Below are 22854 nucleotides of genomic sequence, written 5' to 3' on the forward strand. Positions count from 1 at the left end.
TTCTATGATTTATGCAGTGTCTTCTTCAATCCTTCTACACACACTCTCTGCTGTCAGGGTGCGTGTGGCTGTTTTGGCTGGTGGAGGACAGCCGCAGGAGCTGTTACGGAGGCAGTGTTGGGTGTGTGTGCATGTGTGTCTGCTTCATATGGGCTGGGCTCTCCTTATTCAGAAGGTGAGTCAGACTGAGGCACACGCTTTCTTCCTGTCGGGAGTGACTCAGGTACAGGAGCTGATAAAACCACCTGAGAAGAGAAAGCAACGCACAGCGGAAAGCAGGTTTAAGCCCCCTGCAGGTCTTCTGAGCCTTTCTTTCTGTAAGGACGTATCCTGGATCCCCAGAAATGACTTTGTGCAGGCTGCTAACTCTGAGCTGCTTCAGTGTATGTCTGTTCCTGCCTGCAGCCACTGGTACCAGGGAAAGAGGAGGTGAGGCTTAGAAGACTGTAAACCTTCCTGCTCTTTTAGAAACTGATTCCTCTCACAACTTTCCTTTCAGCTGTGCACTGTTACAAGAGACTCCAAAAGATCCTCACCACTACGGAGCCCTTTGGGTCAAACCTCTCTAAACTCTAACTCTGGCTCCCTTTCTCCTGTGTTTCAGATTGGGAGTGAACATTAAATGCTATTCTCTGGATGTCTTTGGACTAATCACTTTGCTAGTGCTGCTTTGGGTCTTCAGCACCTTTTGTAACTCAGATTTTTTTGGGATTCCCCTTTAAATAATAACATGCTGCTGTGTCGCGGCTTGATTGCTTTCTTTAAAGTCTCACTATGTGGGTGGGATTTGGGTGGGAGCATGGTAATTGCATTATATGATATTGTGCTTATTTATATAGTACAACTAATCCAAGCGGTAGCAAAACTAGTGCAAGAATTGGGACAGCATCTATTATTGCCCTGACACGCGTGGAATTCAGATCTTTTGAGAAGTTTGCCTTCTGAGGTGTTTTGCCTCAGATCCTGCCTGCTCACACTTTGTGGTCTTTGCAAAACCCTTTCAAATAAGTTTTTGTTGGGCCCCCTGTAGCACTGTGGGGGGGGGTGTCCAATTCTCTTTTGTGAAACTGCACAATAGTATTTTTATATGCTAGTGAGATGCTGTATATGTGTTTGAATGTGGAAGCTGACTGCTACTGTAACTGTGCAACTGCTTGTATGTGCAGCTTTGCAGTGGTGTGACCTTTGCACGTATGGTATCTCCTTGCTATATAAGAATCATACATACAAACACGAATGTGTATTTGATACAAACATGGTCTTCATATAGACTGCATAAGCTGCTATGACTTTAGGCTATAAAGACTGTCCTCAGTGGTGGCAGATGATGAAACAAGGAGAAATGGTCTCAAGTTGCAGCAAGAGAAGTTTAGGTTAGATATTAGGAAAACCTTTCTCAGGAGGAGGGTAGCAAAGTACTGGAATAAGATACCCAGAGAGGTTATGGAATCTCCAGCCTTAATGGTTTTTAATACCTGGCTAGGCAAAGCCTTGGCTGGGATGATCTAGTTGGGGATGGTCCTGCTTTGAGCAGGGTGTTGGACTAGTTGACCTCTAATTTTCTATGATTTTACCATATGTTATATGCAATGATATGACATTTTGTCACTGGCTGTATTTGTGTCATGTGTTACTCAGATCAGTGTTTCTTAACCTGTGGGTTGCTACCCAAAAATGGTTTGCAAGAATATTTCAAAGGGTTGTGAACAAGTGCCAGAAAAATGCATGGAAGGTTTCTTCTTACAGGCTGGCAGTGTTCCAGCCTGCAAGGGGCTGCTTGGGCCACGGCCAGCATGCAGCCAGTTAGGGTCATAGGAGTAGCCAGATGAAGGTAAGTGTATGAGGAGCAGAGATTGGAGGGCCCCGGCTTGGGGAGTTGAGGAGGGCAGGTGTCTGCTGCCACTGGGGGAAGATGGCCAGGTGTTGAGGCTGCAACAGGGCAGGGCCAGGGGGGTGCAGGTTGGGATAAGCCACCAATCTTTGCAAATGAGTCCTGGTACGAAAAAGGCTGAGAACCACTGCTCTAGATGATGTCATGCTACCATATTTATTCATAAATATTTGCTTAATGCTGTCAATTTGATTACCCTGATATGATGCTCAGTATAGTTCATATTTGCCCAAGTGTGTTGGAGCTCAATATTATGTATATATTGTTGAGGGAGATGTGTTGACTTGAGGTTGTTCTTTAATTTATAGCTTGGAGCTGTATTTTAAATTGTGTGTTAACGTTTTATCACTTAAATAGGATAAAATAAGAAATATTGAAAACAAATAAGCTGGTTTTGAAAACAGATCAGAGTAAGATGCAGCATAAATCAGAATTACAGCAAATGTAACTATATGTAATTAAGTATCTTAACCAGCATAGTTCCTATCCCCCTTCCTGGCAGAAGATAATGGTGTTTAGAGGGTTGCTCACCAACCCTGGAACCTATAACTGAGCTCAGCATAAAGCAGTAGTCACTAGCAAATTATATTTAATTGCACACAATTTAATTACAGTAAACTTTCTGAATGTGTTAGTTGGAGCTAGCACAACATTATTATTTTGTGCCTGCTCTAGCACTCTAAAAAAAACAATTATGTCTTTAATGCATCTAACCTTCTTTATTTACACTTGAACTATTTAAATTATATTAGATAAATCTTATTTAGTAACAGAAATTCCGATGCTTAAATTACAAACTATTCAGCAAACCCTATTCAATTAAATGTGCATATTGCTGCCTTAGTCAGTGTGCAACTTTAGATCTATCCTAGTGTTTCAGGATATCATCCAAGAATTACGTGTACTGTTGTCAGCCAGCACTCTTTGTGCTGGCATGTAAGGCTATGCCCTCACATGGTAGACATTTTTCTGTGTGCTGTTACATAGGATGTTATCAGGTAAGCCAGCTGTGATATGCATGACTGTCTTGCATGTGACTCAGTTTCTAGGCAGTGTTGTTTGCAGGGACCCTTGAAAGGAGTTGGTGTCAGAGTGGGAGGTTCAGGCTATGTTGGTTCTCTTGGATGTTTCTAACTGTGGCAGTCATCCTTGGATTTTGTGAGCCTCTGAAGTTGAAAGCTGACATACGGACCCCTTCAGATGGGAAAGTGAATGGATAAGTGACTAGAGAGATTCATCATCAGGAGGCTGAGGGGAAGGGTTGGCGCAGAGAAGGGAGTTGGAGTGCTTTTTACAGGTGCATGTGCGTGGTTCCAAGGGAGAGTGTCTGTGGCTTGGGGAATGGGTTATATCAGGCAGCTGCAGCTGAGCTGTGAGCCTCTGAGCTTCTGTGTTGAAATGGGTGGAGGTCACAGCTGCCTCGTTGTCTGACATAAGCAGGGTCCCCCACAGAAACACCTGCCATGTTTTCCTAGATCTACTTTTCTATAGTTGTCCAACTCCACCAGAATAACATGCATAGGAGAAGCAGAGTCAGGTCAATAGCAGCAACAAATTCCGCTCCTCTGCTCTTTCTGTGAATCTCTGAAGTTAAATGCCTTCCATGATGATTCAGAGTACAGATATTTCAAACATACTGTTCTGAGCCCAGGGGAGTTGCAGGTGAAGCCTGGAAGAAATGCTTAACCGGATTCCGTGGACAGAGACAGATTTGTGAAACTGGGAATGAGGTGTGCTTTGTGCACAGGAACAGTTCGGACAAGGTCTTTTGGGTAAATTCAATACCTTTTTATGAAACCAACTAAAATACTTAGAAAACTTCTTTTGCAAGGTTTTGGATGTCAGGCATTCTGTTCCTGCCTGCCTAATCAACGAGGGAACAATAATGACGAGACCTGGGGGGAGTGGGGAGTGAGGTGGTTTCACAATTCTGGCCCCAACCTGGACTTTCTAGAGCAAGGAACCCCTAAACTCCATGGAAATTCAGCATCCCAGGATTTGACAGCATTTCAGTGATATGTGCTTGTGTTAAGAGCCCCCCAGCCTTTTGATGGCAGTTCCATTGCCTTGGAATAGGCACAATCCAGGGAAGAATCTGTTCTGGAAGTGGCAGCCCAGTGATGAATTCCAGCTGTGTTGGACTGCCCAAGTGCTGGCTGGTTCATTCCCTGGTAGATGCAAAGCAGACAGGGGAGGAGGTTACTCTGGATCGAGTCGTCGCCGAGGGACCTTTCGTGGAATGGAGAGTGGTTACGGTCGCTATGGGAGCTTTATTGCATTTGGATGTCCTCTGGAGGGTAAAAGGGCCCTTTCATGCTGGTAGTGTCTCTAAGGTTACTTGACACATTACTCACCAGCACTGACATGCAAGTTCCTTGATTCAGAACCAGCTCTATTTGTCTTGTATGTATGCAACTGTTTAAGAACAGAGCAATGCCAGCAGGGAGCCTGGCATGCCTGTTTGCTGCCCTCCTGCCCTCCAGGTGCTGGGACCTGTGTCGGATCAGTAAGCAATCGTTTCTCGCAATTTGTCATGTTGGCAGATGTCTGGAGCATGACATTTTGCTGCAGGATGTGCTCTGGAGCTTCTCCATTCTGGCATTGTATTTAGGGAATTCTGGGTGTTCCCGCTTGCAGACCCTGCTGTCCACACAGCTGGAGAAGCCCTTTATCCCAAGCTGTGGTGCTTCGCAGCACCAGAAAGAATAGCCTTTCTGCTTTAAATTTCCTTCCTCCCCGATTCATAAACACCCTCTCATTAATTGGCTCAAGTGGCAAGTTCTTTTTAAAACTTTCATCTGTGCTAGAGTTCACTGGGGAGAGCTAGCAGTATAAACAAACGCAGGGGCCAATCTATGGTGCTAACCCAAGGAACCATTTGAAACTACAGTACTTCATGTTAGTAATATATTAACTTGGTCTGTTCCCCTGGGAGAGGGCTAGAGGCGTAGTCCCCTGCATGCTCCACAGAATGGCAAAAACCTGAAAAGAAGCCTTGCCTTATCCTTATACATGTACTGATGCCTGCAAATTAGCAGCTGAACAAAAAACCCAACAGGGTGCAAAAACACACCTTCTGTGTCTGTGAGAGCTGATAACTTTTAACCTGGCTTTATCCTGGATGTAGTGAAGGAGAGAGACTGTAGTTAGTCTGAAGTCAAGTAGAAGGCAGGGTCCATTTGCACCTAATAGACCAACCAAATTGTGCGCCTCTGTAACACACAAACCTTTATGGGTCCACACTCACTTCATCAGATGCTGTGAACAGGATGCATGCAAAGCTGTGGATAAGAAAGAGAGCAGTTTTAATAGAAAAGCAGAGGGAGGGGCTGAAAGGAGAAAGGGAGAGAAGGACAGTGCTGGGAGCACCGGGAGAGGTCAGACTTCCATGGAGAACTGAAGCATTTTGAGCACAATCTGTATTTTTTCTGTCTCTCTTGCTGTCCTCCAACTTAGCCACTTTAGGCACCAGAGGCAGGTCACTCTGGTCTCCACTGTCACCCCATCTAGCAGCCCAGGGTAACGGGACAGCTGTTGTAGCCCTGGAATTAATCAGTGCCTGAAGTGTTTCAGTGGCAAAGTGAAAATATTTCTGTTGCTACTTTATTAGCATCTGACATCATCCCCATCTCATAGGCAGCCCTGGCTTGTTGCATATGAATGTGTTTGTCTGGTATGCGTGTTCCTGGTGACTGGGTGAGGGTGTCTGTCCGCACGTCAGGTGGGAGGCATGAGGTACACACAAGGCCGTCAGATGTGAGTAATGCTAGCCTGAAATCTGATCACAAATGGAAGGGAACATTGGTTCAGCTTCCTAGTTAAAAATCCCAGTACTAAAATGCTCTGGGCAGTTAGGTCTGCATGCTGCTGGGATGCTGCAGGGGGAGGAAGATGCTTGGGAGCTGTTCTGTTTGCATGCTGTTTGCCCATGTACATAACTGCTATTGTGATGCACAAGGTTGGGGGGAAGGATGCTTCAGCCCTTAGCAGCCCTGAGGGAGAGGGGTAGACTTCTCCTGCCCCGCTGCAGTGTGTGCCCTTGTGTGTCAGGGCCCATGTTAGCTCTGCAGTGCGGTGGCAAAGTGCTACAATGCGTTACTCACTGTGTTCCTGCCCTTCTCCAGATTTCTGCTCGCTCCCAGCCCCCATCAGCCTCTCTTCTGTGAGAAACTGCAGTGTTTTCAAACTCTCTTTCTGTAATTTTTCTTATGAGACTGTCCCTGGCTTCCCTTTCTGCGTCCCTTTTCATTTTTCTTCCACATCTTTCCATCCCCTCCAGTTTTAAAGGGAGATTCATGATGATAGATTAACTGCCTAGGAAAGACAGCAGCTCTGTCCACATTCAGGTTCAGCAGGCCAAGTCTCTTCTATGCTGCTGTGACAAATGGCTTCAATCGTGTCCTAAAGGGACAATCTCTGGCAGGGTAGTTCAGTGCCATGACTAAGTCAGTCCTTGAGCATTTTGGTGTTGAGAAGGCAGCCAGAGTAGGGGTTTTCTGATGTAGACTTTTGCGCATGTGCTAGAAGTTGATTGAAGATGCAACCATTGCTAAACTGTGTTGGAAAGGTGATGTTATCTGTCACTGCTGATTTCCACCAATAAGCAGAGCAGTCTCCATCCTCCCCATTCCTCACCTCTCCCCATTCTTAGATTCTTTCTAAATTTGCTCCACTCTCCCTTTCTCATTCACTCTTTCTCTTGACCACTTTTCACTCTTCTCACTACCCAAATGCCAGGGAGGCTGCCAATCTCAGCCTTTCAACCACTTCCTAAAAAAGAATTTTGCTCTTGGCATGCGTTTCTTCTGGTGTTGCAGATGTGATTTGTGTCTCCACTTGCATGGCTCTGGCACATGCATCCAACCAATGCTAGTGCCTTTTAAAAAAGAATGAGGTCATTCAGTTCAGGAGGAGAAGAACTATGTAGCAGCATGCCTGGTGAAGTACTGCAAGAATCCGTTCTCTAAAGATTTCTCCCTTCAAGGAAGACCAGGTCTGTGCCCATTTACTATGCTGACAAAGTGCTGATACTGGCAAAGCTGTGATTTTTTATTGGCCTGGCTTATTTTGCACAGAGGGGCCATATGGGTAAAAGTACAGTTTTGCTGGCAAGTGCCAGCGCTGCTACATTGTCCAGGATTGCAGCGCTGACCTATGTGTGGCTTCTGAAGTTTGTAGCATACACCTGATCTAAGATACCCCTGAGTCTGGCTGAATTTTCATGTGACTTCAGCAATTTATTCAGTTCTGCAGTAGCTTGGACTTGAAAGCTAGTTGTAGCCAACAGTAAAAGTGTATTAAAGTTTGCAAATAAGGGAGTGGTAGCAACAGGCACTTCTATCTCCTGCCCAGGGTGCTTTGCTCAAATGTTGTTAGCCAAGTTGTACAGCCTGACTGAGCCTGTACTGCTGGTACTCATTCCAAAATCCTTACTCTCCACTCCAACACTGTCAGAACAAGGTACAGAAAGAGTAAGTGGGGGGGTGTATGTGTGTGCGCGCAGATCTGGAATCTCATTAAGAAGAAACTAGACAAGCAAGAGCAGCATGGAGAGAGAGAGAAAGCTGGAGAACCAATTGTAGTATAGCATTAATGGCATAAAGTAATTGCATGTGATGATTTCACTTGATACCTGTGCTGTCTTAGATGATCAGATGTGGTGAATGTGGACTTGTAAATGACAGTCACTGTTAACAGAAGGTGCAACTTAAATCGCAGCTCTCCTGAGATCAGAACTAAAATTCCCATTGGCTTTTTAGTTCACATAGGCAGGACTTTTTCCTCTGTGCACACCCAAAGACCTCATAGTGCTCAGAGACTTCTTTAATCAAATGCAAAGGAAATGGTCTCCTGAAAATGACTATTCTGTGCCTGATGACAAGGGCCATTTGTTTTCCTGAATCTCATGAAAAAACTAATAGAGAAATCCTGCTGAGGCATATGTGGGAAAGAGAATACAGAGCTCTGGGTGGGTGAATGGCTGTTTATGGGCAGGTGCATGCATTTGGGAATGTAGGTGGTACGAGTGACAGTGGGGGGGTGCTTGGGGTTAGCGGGCACACGGGTATGAGGCTGAGGGTGTGACTGTAGTAGTGAATGACTGTGCACCTGAATGAGGGTATGGGCACACCTTTGTGTAACAGCTGATACTTTTTCAGAAATGCATGATGTTTTATTACCTGCCCCTGGGGCATATGCCACACGTAGACCTGATATTTGTCCCTCTGGTGGGAATGCCTCAGGTGCCAGGAATGCAAGGGTCATGTCTGAACCTGACGGTATGTGCTGGCAGCCTGCCTGGCTCTGCTTAGAGCTGCTGTAGCTGCCAAGGTCTCCTAGCGCTTCTAAAGCTAATATTTGATTGCTGAGGTATTTTGATAATGAGGTCAATTTCCCTTGTAATGAAAGAGTGAGCTCTGAATGCATCATTCATAGCTTTCATTGTCAGGGAAACATGTGACTTCTACCCCTGTACCTCCTAGGGACCAATTCACTGTGTGTGTGCCCCATCCTCAGCTTGGGATAGGGACCATCTACCTACTGCTGGGCAGCTCTGTGAGGCACTCAAGCTATGGGCATCCTTCCTACCCCACCTGGGCACCGGAGTTGGTAATACAACAGGCTTATTGCCAGTAGCGGCTGTCCTTGGTTCTCTACAAGCTCTGAGGTTCCCTTTTAAGAAACACATGAACTGATGTCTTTGTTACAGATATGTGTTACTGCTGACTAGTGACAGTGTCCCAGTTCTGGATGCAGGTTTATCTGACCAGCACACTATGCTCTATGTGACCTCTTTCCCTCACTGCCTTGTTTCTTGTTCCTCTGGTTTCTTACTTCTGCTTTTGCTTACAACAAAAAACGCTGAATATGTATAACTGTCCTTATGCTAGAGACAGCTCTATGCTGAACTGAAATTTGCCTCTTTTATTTTATAGTAAACATTGATATTTTCCCCTTCTTACCATGGAAATGGTACCTTTAGTTTCTTGAATATTACCATCTTACTTTGGTTTTCTCTGCAATAGCTTCAGAAGGTTTCAACAATTGGCTGGATCCTTAGCTGGGGGTCAAGCTCTTTTTGCATAGTGAGGTGGCTTTTATACCAATGCAGGCTCTGACTCAGTGCTCCTGATGAACAGGGTGCCAATGCAACTACAAGAAATGAAGGTGGCAGGGGGTAGTTCAAGTGCATTGCCATCCCAAGTCACCATTACTCTGTATTATGAGCACCCTTGTGGCATTGTACTGCTTGGATTCTATTAATGGGTTATTTTTGTTTCTTATGAATCCAGCTTCAGGATTTTGTTTTTATTAAGAAAAATCTCCTTATGGTGATCTAGTTCAGTTCCCTAGCCCATATCACAGAAGAACCCAGGGCAACTGAGTCTTGTTGGCACTCTTGTCAGCAGGCGGAGAGACTAGAGACCTGAAGGGATGGTAAAGTGGTTCATTTGGATGTTGGGTGGGTCATATTAGTGGGAAAACAAACTGAATGTTTGTGCTGTCTCATAGAACAAGTAGGTAGCTTTGATTTCCAGGGCACTTTGACTGGTGCCCTTCACTAAGCTCACACATGCAAACTTTAAAGTGCAAACCTGATCCCTTCTCTTCTTGGTAGGTGCTATTGGGATCCCTTTATTGAACCATGTTCATTTTCTTTGCTTTTTCAGTCTGTGACTGCAATGGAAAGTCCAGGCAATGCATCTTTGACCAGGACCTGCTCAGAGAAACAGGAAATGGCTTCCGGTGCCTCAACTGCATGGACAATACTGATGGGGTGCGCTGTGAAGGGTGCAAGGAGGGGTTCTACCATCAGCAAAATGGAGTACGTTGCCTGCCATGCAACTGCAACCCGAGAGGTATGAGATATGTGAGAAGCCTAGGAAAGAGGAGGAGGAGAGTGAATGAAGGGAAACAAGCTGGTCCAGAAGTGCCCAAATCCAACAGCTGTCATGGCGCTGCTGCATTTTGGCAATTACAATTTGGCCTAATTCTGGTGGATTAAACCAAATGGATCCCAAGCTATATCCCTCCTCAAGCTCTGCCCATGGTGGCTGGTGCTGACCAGCTGCCACTGTGATGGTCACGCTGCATGGTCCCATTTGTCACTATCAGTGTGATATTGTGAAAGGATTTTCACAGCATGAGCAGCTGTGGTGGAGTCATGTGGGGCCAACAGATGCATGGGTGTGCACTCGCTTTGGCATCTTGGTGGTGGTGGCTGCTGCCTGCCATGAGAGTTCCAGGTGGCAGAGGCAGATGAGTGCAAACAAGGCCTGAGCATCTCCCAACCAGGCCCATTTTAAATCTGCTGAATGAGCTAGGACTCTTGCAAGTCCAGCAGACCTAGAGCAGATGGTGGTGAAGGGTGTAAGATCAGCCCAGAAGAGCTTCTGGCAACTGTCCTGCTTCACATGTTGGCTAGAAAGGCTGCCACCAGAGGAGTGTACTGACATAGATGGAATCAAAGCTAGTGTTCGCTCAGGACTAGGTTTACTGAAAATAATTCCTAAATTCAGAATTGTAATCATTCCCCACTTCTGCCACCTGTGGATTAAGGCAGTGCAAGTGAAGACGGGAATTGAAAAAGAGCAGCTCAACTTCCACAGTCCTTTCACTTCTATGGAAGAAGCATAACCCAGTTAAGTGCCTCACAGCAAATCATGCAAGTTCTTCAGAGCATAGGTTAGATGGGGAGGGTATGGGGCTTGGCATTGCAGGGACACACAAGGCAACAGGCTACCTAAGGGAGTGAGGCCAGAGTGCAGGTTTTACCATTCCCTCTTATCTTCCCCCTCTGCAGCATATCAGAAGGTCACCATGTCACTTTTAATGAGTGGTGTGCTCTAACATCAGCCGTCTGCAACAAGCTGTCAGCAAGCACAAGCTGGGGGTGACCCAAAGTTGATAATGTTTGATGGCTGTTCAGAGATTCTCATGCAATGTATTTTTTTAGTCTCAGACCAGATGCCATGGGTAAAGGCATTCACATCAGAAAGGATCTGAACCAAAGCCTGCTAGAAGGATTTAAAAGGCTTCCACCGAGTGATGGAGTCGCGTCTAATGTCCTATCACATTTTGCAGTCATTGGCAATTTTGCTAGAAATGAGTGACTGTGACTGGATCATGGGAGGGAAAGGATCACTCCCAAGTGAAGCATGGTGTTTGGGGGTGGGAGGTATATAAAAATGATGTACAATTTTGTGGATTAAGAGAAGACTTTGGTGTGTAAAACCATACTCTCCTGCCTTCCACCTGCACTGCTACTCTAGGAGGGGATAATAGATAAAGTGCACATGACATGAATGTCTTTTCTACTACTTATGAAACAGATGAGAACTCATGCTGTGACAAGAGATGGGCCTTCCTGGCTTCTCAATGTTTTCCACTGTATTTCAGTGATGACGTGGCCTGCATATCTACTGTAGAGCCAGTCTTGGTGGTTGTGATCAGATTTCTGTATCTCCTGAAAACTGGTGTTTCATAAATATTGGGTTGAGAATCCTATGGAAATTCTGAACATGTTGTTTGTCTGTGAGCACAGAAATCAAATCATTACAACCGCTCGTTAAACCTGAAAAGTGCCTGACCAGCAAAGTTGTGAGTTAATCTTTTAATTGCTGGTTGACTAAAAATCTAGGACAGAATGTCTCCCAAGTACTATAATAGAAAAGCATACAGAATATGTTGTGAATGTATAGTGGTGGGAATGTTAACTTCTGTTCTGTTTCCCTGTCACCCAGCCAGGGTGGACAGTGATCACCAGTTCAGAAGGATGGTACTAGTCTGATGTCCTGTGAAAAAACTTAATAAATGTCCTGGCCCAAATCCTCAGATGATTTGAATGAATGTAGTTGCACTGAAGTTGGAGTTGCACCAGTTTATACAAGCATAGGATCTACCACAAAGGAAGCAAATTTCTGGTTATCTGGTGTTTCCTTGGGCCTGTCATGTCCTATGTAGCATTACTGTTGCACAGAAGATCCCTTAAGATTCCCTCAGTTCCCACGGCTGGAAGTCCCAAGCTGCAGGAACTTGAAGTCCCTTGGGTCAAGTCTACAACTTGCATGGGGGATATCATAACAATTTCCACAGCAAAAACTGATATCGTGAGTCCATTTCATATGGGGAACTGGAAGCAAGGGCAGGGGAGATATTAAAATGAAAGACTGCCGGCAGTCAGATAGCTGATACCTGTCCTGCAAAAATGAGGGAATTGGTTATAGACCAATACATAATTAATGGTGAAATTTGCCTTAGACTAGGAAAGTTTTCCATTTTCATTCCCTGAAAGGTTCCAGCAAGCATTGTTAATTTCCCCTTATGTCCCCGGGGGATGCTCTTGGTGAGGTGGTAACTAATGATAACTCTATGATGGTAAGCACTATTTCATTCTCTGTTCATCCAGGCTCCCTCAGCCCACAGTGTGATAACCACGGCCAATGCAGCTGCAAACCAGGCATGGCAGGAGAAAAATGTGACCGATGTGAGCTAGAATTCACCCCTCTCTCAGGGGCTGGAAGGAGGGGAGACAGACAGCTGCCGTAAGTACCACATACAAACTGTGCTGGCAGGACTGTCCTTTCAGAGTTTCCTTTTCTGCAGCAAATTTCCAGTGCTATCTGAGTATTTACAGGGAGCATATGAGGGCTGGAGAGCTTTATTCTTGGTCAGTATGGACAATTTATGTTATCACAGCATCTCTCTCCTTCTCTAGTTATGAGACCATGGGGAGAGGCCTGTATCCATGACCCTAATCCTTAAAATTACTGCCGCTGTTATTCTAGAAGCAATCACATGCTGGCTGTAAGGATGGAGGGGGGGAGTAGACATTACCATAGGTCTCCAGTCAGCTCAAGCAGCAATGATGTCCTTTTCCACAGGTGAAGTGCCTCTGACCTCCACAGATCCTGGAAACACTCATTTTATACTGGTTTCTCTGTTCTAGTCCAGTTCTGTTTGCCTAACTCAAGCGTAAAGGCAACATATTCAAAGCAGGTGGAAGGGAAACCTTTCCAGGCGTAGCACACAATTAACCTGTGGAACTCACAGCTACATGACCTCATTGAGCTAACAGCTTGACAAGATGCAATAAATAAAACAAACTCTGTCTTGATGTCTGAACAGCACCTGGCACTAGAACACGCCAGTCTAACTGGAGACTCAAGGCATTATCATGATGCACATAAAGTAGGGCTATGAATGGTCAGGCTCCCATGTATTACTCAAGATAGAGCCAGGGGTTAGGAGCAAAACCGTTTGCTTGGGCAGGTTGTCCCAGAATTGCCCTTATGGGGCTTTTTTCTTGCACCTCCCTCTGAATTATCTGGTGCTGGAGACAGTGCTGGCCTAGGTGGACCACAGGCCTGGTCCAGTGTCCACTAAGATCTCAGCCTGGGTTCTGTGTACAAGTGGTGGGAATAGGGACCATCCTGTTGTGTTTGTTAGTGAATAGGGAGGCAGTCAGTCTAGGCAGTAGATAAGGGCTGAGAATCACTGCAGTGTGGTAAATCCCATGCATTGACCAGAATGGCTGCTCTACTGGTAGGCTGGGGAGACTTCATTGTGTATTTGCTGTGCGTATTAACCATGCATAAGCAATTTGTTAAACTGAGGTACAAATCAATCGGAGACTCTTGTTTCTTTCTTAGGAGTTCTCAGTGTGTCTGTGACCCAGCTGGCAGCACAGGGCATTGCATTTCGGGACGCTGCTTCTGCAAGACAGGCACCACAGGCGAGCAATGTGACAGGTGAGTGCACTTGCTCAGTGCTTCCACTGAGTGGTTGGTAAAGGCTCACTCTTGAACAAGCACTGCAGACCCAGGGGCCTGTTCTCAGTTTTGTGCAGATCAGTGAGGAGGACTGTTACCTGGCTCCACAGGAAATAATTTCTAGTCGGTCCCAAAGCCACCTTCCCTTGCTTCCATTTCTGCCTGCTCCTTGGAATCCCAAAACTTTTGCCGCGTAGGCCTGAGGGGTAGTGCCTGACCTTTGCTTTCCAGGGAACATCACTGGGCCTGAAGCCTTCAGCACTTGTCACTTCCTTCTGCAAGAATGTCCCCTGGGTCTGTTCCGGGGGCCTGATTATAGAGGATAATTGTAGTGTGTGACAAATGTCTCATGTGATGCACGCACTAGCTAGGAATCAGCTGTGCTGCAGAAGCAAAGTCCCATTTCCCCTCCACCTCATATTTGTGTAAAAGAAAATAAAGTGCCCCAAGGGTGAGCTTCCAAAGCCAGTCCCAGCACCACCCTCACCCAGGAGAAAGACATGGCTAATTGCCAATCTCTGGAGATAGAGCTGTGTTGAGGCAGGTGGAGCTGCAAGGCAGGATCCTCCCCAGACCTGCTGCAGTGCATTCCTCAGGTAGGGGCTGTGCTTTGTCAGAAGCTGCTCCCTTCTGTAAGACAGATAAGGGCAGAGGGCAGGCAGGGAGTTGCCCATTCGGCCCAGGGATGAAAGCTTGCACTTGTTTGCGAGTGTATATAGGAGCCAAGTGTTTGAAGTTGGAGCCAAGGAGCTCAGCACCCAGTTATCTCTTTAGAAATCCTTGATTTAGCTGGTGGTAATGATTTTTTTCATACAATGCCACGTGGTATTAAGAGCTTTTGGTCTTTAAATGGCCAGTGTGTGCTTTGTGCTGTTTGCCTTTTGTGGCTGTGTGCAGACTTACCCATCCAGAATGTGATGTCAGATGTGCTGTGATGATATGCAGTAAAATTCAGGTTGATGCCATCTCGTACACAGGTGCAAGCCGGGCTACTATAACCTGGATGCAGGAAACCCTGAGGGATGTTCCCAGTGCTTCTGTTATGGGCATTCAGCCACATGTAGCAGCGCAGAAAATTACAGTGTCCACAAAATCACCTCCAACTTCCAGCAGGGTAAAACTCACCTTCAGTGTTTGTATTGCTGAGCTTTGTAATTTACTTCCTATGGAAAGTTTGGGGTTCTGGCATACATACTGTAAATTCTCCTTTCACCTGGTGTTCTGGGGGTTGGTGGAGAGGTAGAAGACCATCCCCCATAGAAGATCCCCTCACAGTCCTCTAACCTCAGTCCCTGTGGAACAGTGTGGTGCTCTTAATTCAACATGCTGTCATACTTCTCCTCTTTAGCATGCATAGTTTTGACTCAAGCACACTTCACTTTGTACTTGAGACATTGAAATATTCAGGTTTCTAATAAAGGTTGGCATTGTCATCCGCCACACATGTCACTGAGTGACGGTGGAGCCTGCAAGGGAGGAGGGGCTAGTAGTTACAAACCGGTGGGTCATATCCACAGTTGGTATAAACTGGTGAAATCAAGGGTACAATTCTGCTTTGAGGATTAGGCTTAGTGATTGTGAATTGATCAAATATCAGGAGAACATCGTTCAGAAGAACTTGTAATTCAGTGATGTCTTTAATTTCATCAGAGTACGCTTTGGTTAACAGTTCCCACATAAGAGCCCTTATCCTCCTTTGGCTTGATGATCATAACAGAGCAGCATCTGAAGACAAGTCTGAGAGCATTATGTCCATCTAACGCCATACTGCTCTCTGTTAGGTGACCTTTGCTCTCAGTCTGGACACCTATGGTATTAGGCACTGCTAGAGTACAAAGAACTCACTTGGCCACTGTTATCAAGGCAGGTGCCTGTTTATAACATAGGGAAGTATGTGCATTGGTCAAGACATCAGCCTGGGTTCAGGGAGGGGTGAACAATAGTCCATAAGGCAGGAGAGATTGATCATATATGACCCAAGTGAGCCCAAGGACCACACAGTCCTACCTACAGCCTTTCTTTAGCTGCTGTTTCCTAGATCCAGTGGTTGGATGAAACTTACCTCTGTTTCCGTTCTAGATGCTGAGGGCTGGAGAGGAGTCTACATTGATGGGTCCCCTGTAGAGCTCCAGTGGTCTCCGCGTCATCGGGATGTGTTTATCACAGCAAAGCGGCCAGAACCAATCTATTTTTTGGCACCAGGTGCGTGAGCTTGTGAAATGGGAAGGGTCGTACTACAAGAAGATGCACCATACAGGGAAACAGTTCTGCAAAGCAGCACAGATATTACCATATGTCCCTGCTCTTCCATGCCAACATGTTCACACATGGCCATGTCCAGAATGGGTTGGGGCCTGGGTTCAGATTTTGAGGGGAATCGGGTATTTCCATTTGCATAGGAGAAGATTTGGCTTTTTGGGACAAGTGTTAACCCCTCAGCGTGTCTGCCTCCCTATGGCATTATGGTATGAGCCAGTCAGGGTTGGCATGAAGCAAGTGAAGTGAGGTCATGGCAGCCATCTCTAGCCCATGGGAGCTAGACCACTGGGACTGGATAGTAGTAGTCTTCTTTGGTGGATTCACAAAGGTGCTTCCCAGATGCAAGACGGTTAGAAATGCTCTATACTGGGTCCCAGGGCAAGGTTCAGCACTAGGAGACGGATTGGACCAGGGAATTTGCCATCAGAAAGTCAGAACACTGGATAACCCAGACTCATTTCCCAAGATGGCTGGTGGGGATGCTGGCAGATAGGGTGAGACATGACTAATAGTGGGACTTTCCAGTGCACGGATTCCTGTTCCATCCTGCTCTTGGCACATTCCTGAGTCTGGGCTTAAGACTTCACAGTGAAGAGGCTTAGCCCTCTGACCTCCTGGTCTCCTGTTTTCCTCTGCAGCCAAATTTCTTGGAAACCAGCAGCTGAGCTATGGCCAGACCCTGTCATTTGATTACCGTGTGAACCAAGGGGGACATCATCCTTCTTCACGTGATGTGGTCCTGGAGGGAGCTGGCCTGAGAGTCACTGCCCCCCTGTTGCCTCATGGACAATTACTGCCCTGTGGCATCAGCAAGACATATACATTCAGGTAAAACGGGAGGCAACTCGCAGCTTAGTTTAGCTTCCGTATTACCTGTATCACTCTGCAGCTTCCAGGTTCTTTGCACTCAGATGAGTTTGGAGGGAGGAGGCAGGAAGACTGGCCTTTACATGTTATCCATAACTTCTCTGTCCTTTTTGTATCTAATGGGCAGGTTGGACGAGCACTCCAGCAGCAGATGGAGCCCCAAGCTAAGCTACTTTGAGTATCGCAGGCTCCTGGGGAACCTGACAGCACTGCGGATCCGAGCCACATTTGGAGTATATGGTGAGTGGGGAGGGAGGATCTAGAGGGATGCACCTGCATGGCAATCCTGATCTCGGAGAACTGGTGAGGGCTCCACCCTATGAGGTGGAAAGTTGCCCCCACCCTGTAATGTGGAAAGTAAAATGGGCTGCCCTAGAAATGGGGAAACTCTGAGGCATAGTGGGGGTAAGAGATTGCTTAGGGCCAACAATGAGTCAGTGGCAGAACTGGGAACAGGTTGGTTCCTTGCTCTAACCATCATCCTGCTTATTCTTTGGATAAAAGTGCAGTATGCACAGAAGACACCCCCCTCCTCTTTGTTACAGGTATGAGCAGGTGAGGCTGCATTTTGCCAGAGAACTGAGTGTAGGAGTTTAGGGTGAAAGCTGCTGGCTGCCTGTAATGTATCTTCTCTCCCACCAGGCATGGGATACATGGATAACGTGACCTGGGTGTCAGCACAGCCCACTTCTGGAGCCCCAGTGACCTGGGTAGAACAATGCAAGTGTCCTACTGGGTACCAAGGGCAGTTCTGCGAAAGATGTGCTCCTCGATACAAGAGGGAATCCCCCAGCCTTGGGCCTTTCAGTGCATGTGTGCCATGTAGCTGTCAAGGAGCATTAAATTGTGACCCAGACACTGGTAAGGAAAACTGATGCCATGTCCCATTACAGAGGGGTGGTGGATAATGGTCATGCCCTGTAGATAGAACTGGGGATGCTATTGGGCTACAAAGTAATGTCAGTTATGTGGTTTGAGTGAGAATCGGAGAACAGTAGGGCTGGAAGAGACTCATCTAGCTCAGCCTCCCAAAAAGGCTCGGTCTTAGAAATTTCAGTAGTAAAACCTGTCCCATAAATCAAGACTGGAGATTGTTGTAAAAAAAAAGGAGGGGGGATGTGGAGAAAAAAAACATCCTTGAATGTATTAAAAATGTGTCAGTTTCAAAGAGAAGGCTTGTATCAAGGTTTGGAGAGAGTGAAATGTTTAGCATCACAGTAAAGCATTCATTTTTACATGTAATAACATTTATGCATATTTTGATATTAGTCTAAAGTAAGGATGCCAAACTCATCTGGGGCCCCTGGGCCAGATCCAGCCAAAGCCATGAGGGTTGCCATAGTCACCCACAGTGGCTGCAGCAGTAGTTGCACAGGGATGGGCAAAATAAGGCCCATGGGCCATTTCTGGCCCATGGCACACCACATGGAGCCATGCCCTGACCACTCACACTGGGGCAGTCTGCTCTGGGTTCCTGCCAGTGCCCACAGCCTAGCTGCAGCCAGCACACACAGCTTCCAGCAAGCTGTTTCTGGTACGGCTGCAGCTGGATACTGCTCTGTGCCCCTCACCTCCAGCAGTGACTCCTGCCACTGATCTTGCCCTGCCGCACTGCTCTGGGTGAGCAGCTTCAGCCAGGCAGCTTCTGCCCTAGCATGTGGGACTTTGGCTTCAACTTCTAGCTGGCTCCCAGTGGAAGATGGCCAAGAGCTGAAGCTGGGGCCCAGCATGCCTGCCAGGAGTAGAGTGGTGTGGTACAGCAAGAGGAGGAGCTGCTGTTGCTGGAGGTGAAGGGTACAGCACAGCACCCAGCTGGCTGCAGCCACAATCGGGAACAGCCCTCTGGAAGCTGCTCCTGCTGTGCTGTGCCATGCCATTGCAGGTGAGCAGCTTCAACCAGGAGACTCCTGTGAGGTGCGGGGAGCAGAGGAGCACCCAGCCAGGCAATGGGCACCAGGAGGAGTGCAGCATGGGGGTACAGGCTGTAGGAAATGGTCCTGAGTGAGGAGATCCTTGCCTCAGGTTAGAGGTCTATTAAGTCTCATCCCACAAGTATAGTGGCAGTACCAGGCTGTGCTGGCCAGCACCAGAGGAACAGGGGCCATGTGACTGAGGATAGATCAGCATCATAGTCACAACACCTTTTCCTCTGTCTCCCAGGAGAATGTCATTCAGGAGATGCATACACTGATCCCCGTGCTAGCTGCCAGCTTGGTTACTACAGAGATCCCCGAAATCCACACAGCTGCCAGCAGTGCCCGTGCAGCAAAGGACAGAGCTGCTCGATGGTGCCAGGCACAAAGGAGGTCACCTGCCGTAACTGCCCTGCAGGAGTCACCGGTAACATCCTCGCTGTGGGCCAGTTGCCAGGGTTGTGCTTCCCCTGGGGATGGGTGGGAAGGTGCTGAGGGAAGATTGAGTCTGCCACCCTCCACACGTGTGCTTCCAGTGTGCTGTGAATTAATAGGATTTCTCTCTGGCTAATACAGGACCATGAGGTTCAGGACAGGTAGGGTGCAATAGCTGCAATACACCTCTGTCTTTCCAGTCTGGTTTCCTGACCTATTTACTATTTGTGGTACAGCTGCACTGAGACCAGGGTCTCGCTGTGCAAGGTGCTGTAGAACCGCGCAGTACGGGAGAGTTCCTGCCCTGGAAAATTTGGAATCCAAATAGGTAAAACAGACCACGGGCAAGGGGGGTCAGTGGCACAAAGAGGTGAAGTGAATTGCTTGAGATTTTTCAATAGCTCAGGAGCAGATCTGAGATTACAGCCCAGTTCTTCTGGACCCCAGCCCCATGATCTAGACAAGGGCTTTTTCTCTCAAGATGCATCTGATACTTTTGTCTCAAGATTTCTTCCTTTCCCTGAGAAGAGGCTGTCACAGTCCTTCTCTCCCCTCATCTGGGATGGAAAGAGATGGACTTTCTGAGAGTGTTTACCCCCAAAGCTCCAAGAATGTAAATCTGGCTTTTCTGTGCATGGCAGAGGAGCAAGTTCCTTTTGTGGAGGTGTAACCATGTGGTGTCCATTTCTCCCTCCCCAGGTTCTGCATGCGAACTCTGTGAAGATGGCTATTTTGGAGACCCCTTGGGTAGAAATGGCCCTGTAAAGCCTTGCCAGCCCTGCCAGTGTAACGGGAATATCGATCCCAATGCTGTGGGGAACTGTAACAGACTAACGGGTGAATGCCTGAAGTGCCTCTACAACACAGCTGGCTTCCACTGTGATCGCTGCAAAGACGGGTTCTTTGGAAACCCCTTAGCCTCCAACCCAGAAGACAAGTGTGGAGGTACAACCATAATCTAGGGGGACACACCTGTGTTAGAGCCTGTTTGCATGTGATGCTGGTTCCATCCTTCCTCGAGCTGAAAATTTTGCAGGAAGACCAGAAACTTGTGGTGACTCAGCACCATGAATGGCTCCCAGGAACCAGTGAAAAGTGTAGATTTGCATGCAAACATTAATTTCCTAGGGCTGTTTGGAAGGTGTTTTCTACTGGGGGGGTTAAAAGGACAGGTTAGGAACTGTCAAGTCCAGCACTGAGGATGGGCTTCCGCAGCCATGTCCAAGGGGCCCAGAGAGCATCATACTGCCTCTGTTACAAGAGCTGCTTCAGCCACCCTGAAGCAGCCACCTCCTGAATGAAGCACATTTACCCTCACACAGCAGTGCTCAAGGTTAACATGTTATGAGTGAATGGGCAAACGTTAGACTGAGACTGCTGGAGGAGTTTCAGCTACCTGGAAGGCAATGGCCAGGCTAATGGCTTCACACAATACCAGAATGAAAAAAATGAAGGGTTGGAAAGGATCTCTCAACGTCATCTGGTCCTCCCAGCTCATCCCCCAGGCCAACCCAATAGGGGTTTATCCAGTCTGTAACCTGACTCTGTGATTCACTCCCAGGCACTTTAAAAAAGTTTTCCTAATATCCAAACTAAATCTGGGCTGCAAATAGTTCTGATTTCTTCTTGTCCTTCACCCAGGGGTTATGAAGGGCAATGGATGCATACTGGAGGTACCCTAGTATGTCTTAAGTTAGAGACAGAAGTGTCACTAGTATCTAGCACTAGGTCCTGTGACTCTATTACTTTCCTTTGAGACTTCTGTGAAATATAATTAGATATTTGGGGGGCATTGACATTTAGCTCAAGAGTGACTCTAGCAGCAGGCTTGAGTGGAATTTTCCTTCTGGGCTTATTCTATCCAGAATGGGAAGTGGACAGATGTGTGTGGGTCAGCGCATGGGTCAAAGGCAAGTTCTTCATGCCATAGGAAAAGGGTGAGATGTTAAGAGGAGGCAGAAAGAAAGAAAGATCCTGGCTAGGACAGAGACATGTAATTGAGAGGGCTGTTGTGTTTGCCTTCCCTGTGCCCTGGGATCTGTCTGACCTGTTGCTCCCTCCTGCCCTTTGCTTTGCCCTGCAGCCTGCAACTGCAACTCAGTAGGTTCTGAGCCCCAAACATGTCGCAGTGATGGGAGCTGCATTTGTAGCCCAGGATTTGAGGGACCCAATTGTGAGCACACACGTTGCCCAGACTGTTACAACCAGGTGAAAGCTCAGGTAAGTGTCCGTCAGCCAGAGGCACATCCCAAATAGCTGAGCTGGAAGTGCCTGTAACTCTACCTGACACCACTTTCCCCAGCAAAGGGCTTAGGTCAGAGGATTTGAGCAATAATTCCTTTTTCCTGCCCAACTCTGAGCACACTCTGCAGCTGTTGGGGTGGTGAGGGGTGGGGGAAGTAGCAAATTCTCTTTTCCGTAAATGCAGCGGATTAACTCTTCTTATCCTGGGTACTCACAGAGGAGTCAGAAACGCGTGTCTCACCATCCTGCAGCAGAGTGCAGTCTCAGGGTTTTTATTCACAGCTATGTCAGTACTGCCCTTGCTCTGCCCTGAATAAAGCAAAGTCCCCTGTCGTCCTCTGACAAGGGGAGGTGCTCTGCCAGGGGTAGAGCTCTCAGCCTGGAACAGGAGAAGAAAGCAAGAGGTTCTTCTAGCCTCTCCATATGGGAGCTGCTGTGAGAGACAAAGTCAAGGAGTCTGGGATCTTCCTCCTCTTCTGCCCTCTGGACACAGAAGAGCTCATTCAAAACCAAAAAACTTTCTTGCTCAGTTGTCAGAAGGTAAATCTCTGTTCTTGTGTGTGGAAGAGCAAAACATTCAGTAAACCTGACTCAGATCTAGTCAAGATCTGAAATCTGGACATTACTGTTAGTTTATCTGGTGGACCAGTGGACAAGGGTCCACCTCTCTGATACTAGGATCCTAATCAGTCCTACCTGGTATCCATGGGGAGAGTTGCACTAAGTTGGACAAAGACTGAATACGAAATAGGGCACTGGCTTTTGTTATCTGCTCACTCCTAGCAGTTGACACTCCCAGAGAGCCTGAGAGTGTGTTGGCCATGCCAAGTATACCGCTCGCACTGCAGAAGCCTGTCCCGATGACACAGATGGCTATGGGGGTAATAAGTGCTGATTAATATTTGCTCAAAAGAATTTTTCATCCAGCAAACCATTTCAGACTCTGCTGGGCTCTCTGACCCTGGAAGTCCTGGGGCTGCTCACCATCCCCTTCATGCTGAGATCAAGCCTTCCCTGTGTCACATGCCTTGTTTTCAGGTGGATCAATACCTCCAGCAGCTGCAGGCTTTGGAGGTGCTTTTCTCTCATGGACACTTTGGCCAGGGGGCAGCGAACAATGAGGAGCTAGAGGGGAAGATGCAGCTGATTGAGGAGACTCTTCGTGCCATCCTGAGAGAAGCCCTGAGCTTGCAAGGTTAGATGGGTTTGCTCCCTTTTTGATCGTGGTGTGCGTTTGGCGGAGGGATCGAGGGAGGGGCAAGTGCAGCAGCTCTTCAGCAACATGCTGCAAGGAGATGAACTTCAGGGGGTGAGGGCTCGTCCCTCACTGCTGGTGCAGCCTGGAGATGGGGCAAGCATGGCTGGGGATTTGTGTTGTCTCTGCGCTGTTTCTCTCTCCTGTGAGCAGTCTGCCCCCTTCTGCTTTGTTCTGGCTTCATATCACTGTGTCCTTTAATCCTGGAAATGCTCTTTG

At 47.3% G+C, this 22854-nt stretch overlaps 1 protein-coding gene across 1 annotated transcript in view; it reads left to right on the forward strand.

Annotated features, from left to right (window-relative positions):
- The first annotated feature begins 265 nt into the window (after window positions 1–265).
- Window positions 266–22854, forward strand: part of LAMC2 (laminin subunit gamma 2) — a 30973-nt gene continuing 8384 nt past the window's right edge. Inside the window, exons 1-13 of the mRNA XM_090048175.1 lie at window positions 266–429; window positions 9562–9750; window positions 12300–12435; window positions 13543–13641; window positions 14640–14776; window positions 15742–15864; window positions 16560–16749; window positions 16916–17028; window positions 17431–17649; window positions 18949–19128; window positions 19836–20081; window positions 21220–21356; window positions 22419–22575. Coding sequence (XP_089904301.1) covers window positions 345–429; window positions 9562–9750; window positions 12300–12435; window positions 13543–13641; window positions 14640–14776; window positions 15742–15864; window positions 16560–16749; window positions 16916–17028; window positions 17431–17649; window positions 18949–19128; window positions 19836–20081; window positions 21220–21356; window positions 22419–22575 — 2011 coding nt within the window. The 5' untranslated portion in view covers window positions 266–344. The remainder of the gene's footprint in view (window positions 430–9561; window positions 9751–12299; window positions 12436–13542; window positions 13642–14639; window positions 14777–15741; window positions 15865–16559; window positions 16750–16915; window positions 17029–17430; window positions 17650–18948; window positions 19129–19835; window positions 20082–21219; window positions 21357–22418; window positions 22576–22854) is intronic.

Source organism: Crocodylus siamensis, chromosome 5, assembly GCF_052110815.1.
Source record: "Crocodylus siamensis isolate JL-2025a chromosome 5, ASM5211081v1, whole genome shotgun sequence".
Lineage (NCBI taxonomy): Eukaryota > Metazoa > Chordata > Crocodylia > Crocodylidae > Crocodylus > Crocodylus siamensis.